The 12,388-nt window shown below is 47.7% G+C and overlaps 1 protein-coding gene across 7 annotated transcripts in view; it reads right to left on the bottom strand.

The window, feature by feature from the left end:
• Positions 1 to 4,498: 4,498 nt before the first annotated feature.
• Positions 4,499 to 12,388, bottom strand: part of ALS2 (alsin Rho guanine nucleotide exchange factor ALS2) — an 80,457-nt gene continuing 72,567 nt past the window's right edge. For all 7 annotated transcript variants that reach the window (XM_030579258.1, XM_030579260.1, XM_030579264.1 and 4 more), the window contains one exon: positions 4,499 to 5,832. In XM_030579258.1, the coding sequence (XP_030435118.1) occupies positions 5,794 to 5,832 (39 nt within the window). In that variant the 3' untranslated portion in view covers positions 4,499 to 5,793. The remainder of the gene's footprint in view (positions 5,833 to 12,388) is intronic.

Below are 12,388 nucleotides of genomic sequence, written 5' to 3'. Positions count from 1 at the left end.
CATCAAAAGATAAGTCCTCACTGGTCTGCTGCTCATTGGGCACAATGCCTGAATTCCGCAGCTATGAGACCCTCCTCATGGTCACAGCTGGTGCCATAATCCTGGCCCAGGCATCTGCCACATCCAGAGCTGACTGTAAAAAAGTCTTGACTACCATTCACCCTTCTACAAGGAACGCCTTAAACTCTTCTCTGGAGGCTTCTGGCAACTTGTCTGCAAACTTAGACATAAGACCATAAGAATGGTCCTACTGGGTCAGACGAAAGGTCCATCTAGCCCAGAATTCTGTCTTCTGATAGTGACCAGTGTCAGGTGCCCCAGAGGGAATGAACAGAACAGGTAATTATCAAATGATCCATCCCGGTCGCTCATTCCCAACTAATAGCCATTGATGGACCTATCTTTGATGAATTTATCTAGCTCATTTTTGAACCCTATTATGGTCTTGGCCTTCACAACATCCTCTGGCAAAGAGTTCCACAGGTTGACTGTGCGCTGTGTGAAGAAATATTTTCTTTTATTCATTTTAAACCTGCTGCCTATTAATTTCATTTGGTGACCCCTAGTTCTTGTGTTATGAGAAGGAGTAAACATTTCATTATCTACTTTCTCTACACCAGTCATGATTTTATAGACCTCAATCATATCTCCCCTTAGCTGTTTCTTTTCCAAGCTGAAAAGTCCCAGTCTTATTAATCTCTCCTCATACGGAAGCTGTTCCATACCCCTAATCATTCTTTGTTGCCCTTTTCTGAACCTTTTCCAATTTCAATATATCTTTTTTTGAGATGGGGTGACCACTTCTGCACACAGTATTCAAGATGTAGGTGTACCATGGATTTATATAGAGGCAACGTATTTTCTGTTCTATTTTCTATCCCCTTCTTAATTATTCCCAGCATTCTGAATAATTTGACTGCTTTTTTTGACTTCCACTGCAAACTGAGTGGATGTTTTTGGAAAACTATCCACAATGATTCCAAGATCTTTTTCTTGATTAGTAACAGCTAATTTAGACCCCATCATTTTTATATGTATAGTTGGGATTATGCTTTCCAATGTGCATTACTTTGCATTTAATCAATGTTAAATTTCATCTGCCATTCTGTTGCACAGTCACCCAGTTTTGAGAGATCCTTTTGTAGCTCTGGATATGGTCCTTTTGTGGCTCTCTTTTGTAGCATTGGTCATGGCCATTCAATGAACGAAGTCGTATTTAGAGAGCAATGCCTACTGGTTCACCATGCAGATCTGCAGGGAAGAGGAGGTGTAAATCTTTCTTCACATGAAGTCCATCCATTTGGACTATGTCTTCAGGTATAGCTTTCTACCTTCTCTGTAATTTGCTGCAGTTATGTAAGAGAGTCTTAGGGGCCAGATGGAAGTTGAAACCCTCAAAACCCTGCATGGGGACTGTAATGGGGCACTCACCTCTTGAGTGCAGCATATTGGATGGGTGTGGTACTACAATTTTTCCAACTCCTGGTGCCCCCAATAGGTTGCTGACCTCACTAGGTGGGTTTTCAGTGGCTCAGACCTCTGACCAAGTCACACAGTGAAAAATAGACCCCTTCCAGGGCAGGAAAAAGTACAAACTGTCTGCCCTTCTTAGGGTCTTCAACCTTGTCTCCAGGCCTTTTAAATCCAGTCCTTTGCTCAGTCTTGAAAAGAGCCTTTTCCGTTTCTCAAAGCTTCAGTGACTTTGCCAGGAGCCGGTGGGAGGGAAACTCAGGCCTGCCCACTACTTCGGGTTCCAACACAAGCACTCTATAAACAGCAACCACATACTGCTCCAATTGGTTGCTGCTGCAGTCCCTGGGCCTCTTCTCTCCTGGTCCATTTACCTTCATCCGTTACCTTAGGGTTAAAGTTCTCAGGTCCTCTCTCTCCCAGGTCCAGTAAATGCAACTAGTCCACTTCCTTTTGGCCAGAGGGGAACCTTTTTCGGTCCTCTGGTCTCACCCAGGAACTGACCTGCTAAGGCCCTGAGCTCCTTTTAGTTGAGCCTGCTGGGCTCTGATTGGCTGATTTCATGAGTCCTCTCCAGGCAGGAGAGGACAACCCACCTTCAATGTTCTTTCCTGGGGTGGGGTGTAGTAGAACTACAGGGCCTCCAGCAGGAGGCCACAAAAGGCCAGGCACACCCCACCACAGGGACAGGTACCACTTCTCTGCATGCTTTGCCATGGGAGGCAATGAAGCAGAAACATTCTAGATGGCCTTTGCAGGATCCAACAGATCCTCATTTATCAGGAGGGCTACTCTCTCTGGAGTTAATGATGGGAGAATATCCAACAGCTTATGCATATTCTCCTCAGAAAATTCAGCCTGAATGCCTAAGGGGGTGGCCATATGCCTAAGGAGGTACTGATATGCCTTAAAGTCCTCAGGCATTGAGGGAGAGCCCAGCACAATAGCATCACCCAGAGAGGACGAAGAAGCGGTTTGCTGCATCAATGATGCGTCCTGTTCTTGAACCCCAGGATCCATTCAGGATAATCCTGGAAGCCCAGAGGGAACAGGCTCAGCAGTTGCTTGTAACTGATTTGGGAAAGGGAACCCCCAATGGGACTGGCGATCTCACTGTGAAGTGGGTTTAAGAATGGGACCGCAAAGATCTAGGAACGTCCAAGGAGACTACTGGGCAAACAGATCTGGCATTGGTGGCCCGTAGGCACCAGGCCAAAACAGCCCTTGTCCTGACTGTGGGAACAAAGTCATTCTCAGTATCAATGGTGATATGAGGACAGTCTCTTATCAGGGCAACAAAGGAGAATATGACCCAGGGGTCCCAGAGATTCTCAGAGACAATGGGAGAAACCAGCCCTGACAGGGCAAGCAAACAATAGGACTCATCCAGACCCCAACACAAGGGCAGCATCAGTGCCAGTGAGAGAACATAGAATAGGCACTGGCAGAACCAAGTAAGATCACTCCCATCCAGTATTAGGAGGTACTGGCACAGAGGCCAAGGGCAGTACCAAACTTGATAACGGGATCAGCTGCCAGAGCAATGACAGAGCCAAAGGGCACACCAGCATTGAGGAAGTCTTTGGGACTTGACACAGCATCAGCCTCGATTCCAGTCTGGAACCAGGGCAGTGAGAGCTGTAGTGCCGACAAACCCAGCAGCTCAGCAACACATCCAGAAGGTGCCAAGGGCACAACAGAGGATGAAGCAGTAGAAGCTAGAAACATCAGAAAATTTCACGGTGACTACGCTTGGAGTGCGCATACACCTATACTGGAATGGACATGTGCAAGCGCTCGAAGAAGAAAACTCCTGAACTAGTGGAAAGTCAAGCACAGCAGGTATGATGCTGCTCAATATGCCACCAGCATTGAAACAGTAGGTGCTGGTGCAGACGTGATCAGTACTGGATTCAGATGCCCCATTGCGAGAACTGGTGTTGGCAGTATGAGCTCTCCCTGATCTTAGCGTGGTACCACAGAGCAGTTAGACAGACCTACTCCATCCCACATACCAGAAGAAGTATGGTGCCAGTCAGTATTCCTTTTAGAAGATGAAGAAACATCTCCCCAAGCCCTGGAGTTGTTCCAATTAGTCTTATGGGACCTCTTCCTCATTGCACCGGAGAAGGGAGAATAACTCCTCCTCCTATTGGGGGAAACACCAGAGTCCAAAAGTGAAGGGGCATCACCTCCAGTTCCAAAGGTGACCACTGATCAGATGAGGACCTTAGTGCTGAGGTGGATCTCATGGCCTGCTCCAGAAAGTGCTGCTTCAACCATAAGTCTCTCGCCCCTGAGTCCTCTTTTTGAATGATTTACAGATAGAGCACCACTCCTTAATGTATCCTTCACCTGCGCACAACACACACCTCGCGTGGGAATCATTATTGAGGATGCTTCCCCCTATGATGGACAATGCTTGAACCCTGGTGAGGGTACTACACAGAGCTGTCATCTACCCTAACACAAAATTAAACCTAATGTACTACTATCATCTAGAAAAAAAAACTCTCAGAAAACAGATAAAAAACATGAGATGAAAACACCCCACAGATCTCTGAATCTAGCTGTCAAGAGAGGGGCTTGGTTCACAGGGTGCGAGAGCCACTCCTACCGGTACTGCTCAGCAAAGTTCTCCAGCTCTGGTGCTATGGGCACACGCACATCCAAATGGAACACACAGCTGAATCTACTCAAAGAAGAAATGGTTGTAAAGTACTTTAAGGGGGGGGGGGAGGCCAAAACAAAAATCCAGATGCTGCAGTCTTACTCCCCAAAAGCTCCTGTCTCTTAAGGGGTTTTTGAAATTCAGTAGGAAACAGTTTAATTAAAATAACTATTTTTGGATCTAACAACAAATATTTTCTCTAAGTACACGTTTGATAATTATTTGTATTAAAGAGACACCTTTTAAAAGAAGATATTAGTGGGACTCTAGAGATAGGTGTTATGTTAAATGAGATTTTAAATAGACGCTTGCTGTACCTTTTAATTTTCTTTTCTCCAACCATCCACAAAAACAGTCTCAAAGACAAATACTCTTTACTTTATTATGAAAAAGTGCTACATTACAGTCACTGCTCCCAACAGCATTTCAATGAACAGTTTTGTTTCTATTTTTTAAAGGGTCAACACACAAGTCATGATTCTGATTTCCAAAACCAATTTATCCTTTGCTATGCTAATTCAAGATAAGTCATGAGAACATTTCATCTGTCTCCCACTTTTCTGTCAGATATGGTAAAGAACAGCATCCATTTTATCCAAACGTTCACTGGCATTATTTGTATAAATCAAGATAAATGTAAACCACAAGAGAACATGCACACAAACAAAAACCCGAACACCGAGATTAAGTTTTTGTTTTACATACCTTTGAGAATATAACAGTGAGTTTTCCCTTGCCCAGTACAGCATAATAGAGGAGTCAAAATCTCAGTACCCAAATCTAGTGTCACTTAGTTTAAAACATGTTCTCATTCTCCTGCAGCATGGACTTCACAAGAAAACTGTTCCAAAAACAGCCTGCACATTGTTCATCCTTGGACGTAGAATGCAAGGCTAGGAATGATGAAACTAATAGCTCTGCAAAAAACTTATAAAGTACCAAATTCAGCAATGAAATTCAAACCCTCTAGTGCTTTTTGTTTATGAAGTTAATTAATTAAGGAGAATATGCTCTTACCACTATGGATGTAAAGGAGCCCATGACAATTTGATGATTTCCATAACAGCAACTAAGGGTTGCTTTCAGCAATCCTGCTACAAATGATTCAATCAGAACCCTTCTAGACAGATATTCTGTAAACTGCCTGTTATAAATACTAACATAGCAACTTTTCTTTTTCCCTTTTTCAGACACAAATATAATTAACAGCTTAATTCAGGAAGACACAGAGTGGTTCAATGATGCAATGTTATCCTTTTAAAGCAATCTGTGGTCAGGGCAGGTAGATTCAGGAAAACCAGAAACCCACCGTCTAAGAAGCCATATGCCCAGACTACTCTTTACATATTAACTCCAAGTCGATGTCATGCCTTTTAAAAACACTGCTAATTTGGGAAGAATAAACAATCCCTCCTTTAGACCGGCAAATAGTCTCTCTTCTTGGAAATTGTTGGACAGGCCAAGTTTAAGTAGTACTTTTCTGCCTCTGTCATTTCCTCTAGTTTGCCTCAGTAATTGTTTTTTTCAATCCTTATATGCGGTTCAGAAGCAATATCCACATATCTCTGTTGTAAGTGCCATTCTAGGGAAGAACATGATGTTGCTGAAGCTCCATTCAGTAGATACTCATCTACTTAGGTTGCAGGGGCCATCTAGGTGAGTTTTTCATGTTGAATCTGGTAGTAACAAGCCTGAATTGAAACAAAATTCAGTTTAACTTAAAAATACCATTTTCTATGATTCTCCCCACCCGTCCCAGTTAACCTACAAAATGCGCTACACACCTATAAATTTAATTTCCCCACCCCCCCCAAGGACCCCAGGAAGTTAGACTTTGTGGTCACTGCACAACTGATAACATTCACTGTGCAGCAATCTTGTTAGATGTCATGAAGTGTCAGAGGGAAGGTCTGAGCTTTTAAGTTCAAATAGTGTTTATCTCCTCATGGAATGGGAGGATGGTTTGGGACTCCAGATCCTTGGGTTCAGTTCCAAGTTTTGTCACAGACGTCCTGTGTAACTACGTGCAAAAACCCTATGGCAGCAAGTCTCCGAGCCTTGGTCAACTGACTCAGGCTTACGCTGCAGGGCTAAAAATAGCAGTGTAGATTTTTGGGCTTAGGCCGGAGCCTGGGCTCTGAAACCTGGGAGAGGGAGGAGGGGCTTGCAGCCCCAGCCCAAAAGTCTACACTGCTATTTTTAGCCCCACAGCATGAGCCTGACTCAGTTGACCTGGGCTCTGAGACTCACTGCCAGAGATTTTTTAAATTTTTTTTGCTGTGTAAACAATCTTTCAAATAGATGTTTTTGATGTACCCAGACATTACAATAAAAGGTCCTAGGAGTAGCTAGAAAAACGCTCTAGCTTAGACAGCCATTCAGTTCTAATTAACTGTTTCATATATTGTTTAGATAGGTAGCAATTGGAAACTTTGGGAAAATACTCATACCAATGGCAAAAAAAACCCATTTACCTACCTTTTCATCACTGTTATTCTTAGAAATGTGTTGCTCATGTCTATTCCATTCTATGTGTGGGCATGCCCACGTGCATGGTTGTTGGAGATTTTTGCCTTAGCGGTACCCATAGGGTCGACTGCGGTGCCCCTTGAAGTGCTGCACTCATATGTCAGTATATCAGGTGCCGCCAGCCCTATGTCCTCTCAGTTCCTTCTTGCCAGCAACTTCAACAGAAAGGCAGGGGGGCGGGTAATGGAATGGATATGAACAACACATCTCGAAGAACAAGATACGAAAAGGTAAGTAATTGTTTTTTTTCTTCAAGTACTTGCTCATGCGATTCCATTCTAGGTGACTTACAAGCACTGTCTATGGAGGTGGACTCAGTTCACGGTCATGCAGCTTGGAGCACTGCTCTGCCAAATGCAGCATTGTCTCGAGCTTGCTGATTTAGTGCATAATGAGATGTGAACATCTGGACAGATATCCAGGTAGCGGCTCTACAGGTATCTTGGATTGGAACCTGCGCCAGGAAGGTTGCTGATGACACCTTTTCCCTGATCAAGTATGCCATCATGAGTGTCAGCAGAGGCACATTTGCCAGCTCATAGCAGTAGCGGATGCAGGCAGTGATCCAGAATGAAATCCTTTGAGCAGAATATCTCATTCTGTCTGCCACCGCCACAAACAGTTGCATCGACTTATGTAACGCCCTTTTCCTGTCTATGTAGAAGGCCAGTGCCCTCCTGATGTCCAGAGCGTGCAGCCTGCGTTCTTCATCTGATGGATGAGGCTTTGGAAAGAAGACAGGTAAGTATATATCCTGGCCAGTATGAAACTGGGAAACAACCTTGGTTAGAAAAACACCAGGTGTGGTCACAGCTGGACCTTATTCTGAAGAATACCATACAGGGCAGCTCTGAAGTAAGCAAGCACCCTGATCTCAGACACCCTGTGGGCCGTTATTGCAACCAGCAACAAAACCTTCCAAGAGAGAAGCAGGAGGCCAGGGGCTTGAAAGAGGGACCCATGAGTCTCGACAGCACAAGATTCAGATCCCAGGGAGGGACAGGATCCTGGACATGTGGGTAGAGATGCTCCAGACGTTTAAAAAACCGTGTTGTCATATCATGAGCGAAGACCGACCTGCCTTGGAGCGGAGGGTGGAAGGCTGCAATAGCGGCCGAGTGGACTCTGATCGATGACAGAAACAAACCTGTTTGAAGTGCAGAAGATAATCCAGGACCTCCTGCAGAGAGGCCTGCTAGGCCCAGATAGACCATTCCGAGGCCCAGCACATGAACCTTTTCCATTTGGCCAAGAAAGCCACTCTGGTGGAGTATGTCCTGCTACCCAACAAGAACTGCTGAACACAGGCCGGGCATTCCTGTTTGTCCCGTTCAGCCATGCAGTCAGGTGTAGCACCACTAGGCTCAGGTGCAGAAAGCTGCTATGGTTCTGGGACAGCAGATCTGGCCAAAAGAGCAGCTGCAGCGGCATGGCTACCAAAAGGTTTGGCAGCATGCGGAACCAGTGCTGGCGAGGCCATGCAGGGGCTATTAGGATAAGCCCTGTCCTGCTTGATCTTCACAAGGACCCTGAGAATCAATGACACTGGCCAGAAGGCATACATTAGAGCTCCTGACCACGGGATAAGAAACACATCTGACAGGGAGCCCCTGTCAAGCCAATGGTATGAACAGAACACATGGCATTTCCTGTTCTGCCTGGATGCAAACAAGTCCACCCGGGGAGTCCCCACCTCTGGGGGATTATACTGACCGCCTCTGGATGGAGTGACAACTCATGTGGATACAAGAAGATCCTGCTGAGGTGATCTACTAATATGTTCTTGATCCTGGGCAGGTGCGCGGCTACCAGACGAATGGCATGCGGCACACAAAAGTCCCAAAAGGTGGAGCGCTTCTCGGCATAGGGCCGACGACCTGGCTCTGCCCTGTGTGTTGATGTAATACACTGTGGTGGTACTGTCCATCAAGATCTGCTCTACTTTGCCCTTCAGGTGGGGTAAGAAAACCTGGCAGGCTAGGTGAGCCACTCTGAGCTCCCTGAGGTTGTTATGGAGGGCCGAATTATCCCACAACTAATGGCCCTGGGTGCTGAGCTTGCCCAGGTGGGTTCCCCATCCCAGGTCTGAAGCAATGGAGACCAGGGTCAGCGACAGGTCCAGGGCCACAAAGAACTCCCTCCAACACCAACCAGGGGTCCAACAACCAATCCAGGGATGATTGGATGTCAGACTGACTACCTGGTCTAGGTCATGCCTGTTGGGGCTGTAGACCGATGCCAGCCATGCTTGCAGAGTCCGGAGATGGAGCTGGACATGACTGACCATATGTACATGCGGCCTAACAACTGCAGGCAGGTGTGAGTCATGGTGAGTGGGTAGTTCTTCACATGGGAGATCAGGTCCAACGTGGATCCGGGAAGCCAAGGCATCGCTCTCGAGCGCACCTTCAAAATGAGCACTTCTGACCCGCAGGATGCTTTGCCGGGCTGGGCTTCATGGGTGAGTGGAAGGAGAAGGAGGGACAGTGACTAAAGTTCGTGTCTAGCCCTTCTCCTTGCAGACCCGTCGAGGCTGCCAAAGCCTTGACAGCAGGGGGAGGCCAGAACGGCTTCTTTGCAGATTGTGGTGTAGGCATACCCAGCGAGTGAAGGGTGGCCTGAGTGTCCTTGAACCCATGCAGCCTCGCATCCATCTGCTTTGCAAAAAGAGTCCAATCCCATTGAATGGGAAGTCCTGAATTGCTGCACCTCCTGACCACTGCCCTAGCCACAATGTCCTACATGTTCTATGCAGTGATCCCTCAAACTTTTCCCACCAATGTGCACCAATATAGAGGTGATGTGTGACACCTGGGCTAGGGGTGAGGGTTACCTCTCCCCACTGCGGCAGGTCCATGCTGGGGGGCTAGGGAAGGGACACCTCTCCCACGGCTGTGGCAGGTCTGTGCCGGGACTTAGGGAGGGATGCCTCTCCCACAGCTGCAGCAGGTTTGGGCCAGGCTGGCTTGGGAGAGATTTCTCTCCCACAGCCCCGTCACAGCCCTGAGCACCTGTGCAGCGCTTAATAGGCTGCTGCCTAGATTACAGGGAACTTTGGTCCTATGTCATTTGGAGAGAGCACCTCTCTGCTGTGGTACGCTCCTCCATCATAGGGTGCCAAATTCCCAGGCCAAATCTTAGGGGAACGACTCCTTACATTTACAGAGGGAGTCTTGTAAGTTAAAATTATACATGCCCAAGAGAGCCGGGTGGTTTGCTTACCCAGAACTGCAGGCTAGCTGTCTACTAGTTTCCCGCAAAAAGGTCCAGTCTTTTGGCCTCCTTATTTTTAGGAGTTTAACTGGTGTGCCCCTGCTTGTCCTCCTCATTGGCCGCAGAAATGACCAACCAGCTCAGATGCGGGTGGGTATATAGATACTTGAACCCTTTGGCCAGAACAAAGTACTTTTTTTCAGGCCTTTTGGAAGTCGAAGAGCTGGACAATGGGGTTTGCCAGAGGGCCTGCATGATTTTCAGGATTCCATCATGCACTGGTAGGGCAGGGGTAGAGGTCGAGAGCACATTAAACAAGGTGTCTGCCTGCTCAGCCAGTTCCTCCACTTCTAGGTCCAAGTTCTCAGCCACCTGTCGAAGCAGGGCCTAGCCCTTGAGCATCCCATGACCACCCATGGTCACTCCATCCAGAGGATGATTACTGTACCACCAGCGGTGTCCCTGGGGCATCATCCCCCATGGGGGAAGGGGGTTTTGGGGTGGGCATTGTCTCCCCTACTCCTGCCAAGCCCTCTGCCATCAACTGTTGCTCTGAGATGGTGGTAGATGAGTGGTGCGAAGGGTGCATTGGCATCACCAGCATGCCCCATGCGCTCCAATATCACCACTGCGCTGGCCACATTGCCATGGTGGCACCGTGGAAGTCGACACAGCCTCTGGCGCCCAATCACGCTGGTGGGGTCTCAACAAGGGGCTAAACTGCCCTTCTGTGCTGGAGGAATCACCTTCTGGTGACCATAGCAGGGCTGTTGGCGCCTCTGTTTGTCTGCTGGCTGTTGCCGCCAGAAATTGGTGCCTGGGAGTGGGAGGACCGTTGCTGGTGTTGGGGGGACTGGTGCGGCAGAGAGTGCTCCCACAGAGTGGGTGACTGAGATCTGCACTGAGAGGAAGACTGGCAGGAGAGCAAACAGCACTGGTGATGCAGTGACCGGTGCCTCCCACTAGGCGATCCGCGTAGAGATGGTTGGGACTGGGAACATGGTGCTGGAGATTGAGGGCAAGCCCCAGAGGATCTGGGCTGCGATGTTGGAGATCTGCGGCACGGAGACAGAGAGTGTTGCCTTGGCTCAGGGGATTGGCAGCACTCAACTGCCCTCTGGGGGGTCTTGATGGCTGGCTTGCCCACGTAGGGAGCCTTTGCCAATTACTGCCGCACATGCGGGGCCAGTGGTACAAGTGGAGGCCTCTGCTCTCTTGCCATTGGGTGAGCTTAGGAAGACATTTATGTCCCCACAAGTTTGGGTCCCCAACCCCTCCCGGGAGTTGACAGTGAATCCTTTAAGGGGCTAAGGGACCTGACTGGGGAGGCACGTCCACATGACTCCGGAGTGGCTGGGCGGCCCAAACTGGGTCCTTTGCCCGATGCCCCATGGCCTTTCTTGCTTGGTGCTGGGGAGCTGTGCTTCTTCTGGGTTTTTTGGGGCACTGGTGCCAAGGAGTATGCCGGGTGAAGCCCAGTGCCAGGGGTGCACTGCGCATTGAGGTCGAGGTACTAGAGGTCAAGTCCAGCCAGGATGGCTCAGAAGTCAGAGGGCAGCCTCCATGAGGAGAGCCCTCAAACGAATATCACGCTCTTTCTGGGTCTTGAATTCAAAGTTTTTGCAGATATGACACTTATCCTTCACGTGTGATTCCCCAAGCACTAGAGGCAGCTGCTGTGGGGGTCACTTACAGGCATAGGCCTGTTAAAGTCCGTGCAGGGCTTAAACCCTGGGGACCAGGGCATGCCCCACCTGGGGCAAAGACCTCAATTGGACTCTAACTTCTAACTACACTTAAATACTATAAACAACTATTTACAAGGCCCTAAGACTCGAAGTCAGAAGAGAAGAAACCACTAACTCTTGTTATGCAAGGAAAGACGCTCCGACTAACCACCATGGGAGGTAAGAAGAAATTGAGAGGGTGTAGGGCCGGCGGCGCCTGATATACAGCAATGTATGATCATGGGACTCAAGGGGGCACCAAAACAACTGACCCTACGGATACCGCTAAGGCAAAAATCTCCGATGACCGCCGCACACCTAGAATGGAATTGACATGAGCAACACATCTCAAAGAAGAACCGGATAGATTGTGTTGTACTAATTTAACAAAAAGAAAGTTTTTGAAATTTCACCTAGAATTTTAAACAGTTGCATTCACCTCCCCTCTTTGCTGCACTAGGACATAAAAGCAATCCCACTTCCAACTTCCACATTGGAACCCCTGCACACTAGAACAGAACATCAAATGTTACTACACACTAGAGAACTCAATCATCACAGGAGCTGCATGTTCAAAATCTCTTTATACAAGAAATTCGATTTTTCTGGTGACAGAGGGATCAGAACCAGCACATTAAGTTTAAGTCTGAGCAACACGAAGTGATTTTGTACATGTACTTCCCATTTTATTAATAACCAGCATTAACAGGGCTTTGTTACCTTGAAATTTTATCAGTGGGTGGTGCTAGAAGTGGTTGAAAGAATTTGTTGTTAACTT

This window comes from Gopherus evgoodei, chromosome 11, assembly GCF_007399415.2.
Source record: "Gopherus evgoodei ecotype Sinaloan lineage chromosome 11, rGopEvg1_v1.p, whole genome shotgun sequence".
Taxonomy (NCBI): Eukaryota; Metazoa; Chordata; order Testudines; family Testudinidae; genus Gopherus; species Gopherus evgoodei.
This window is presented reverse-complemented; position numbering and strand designations above follow the sequence as displayed.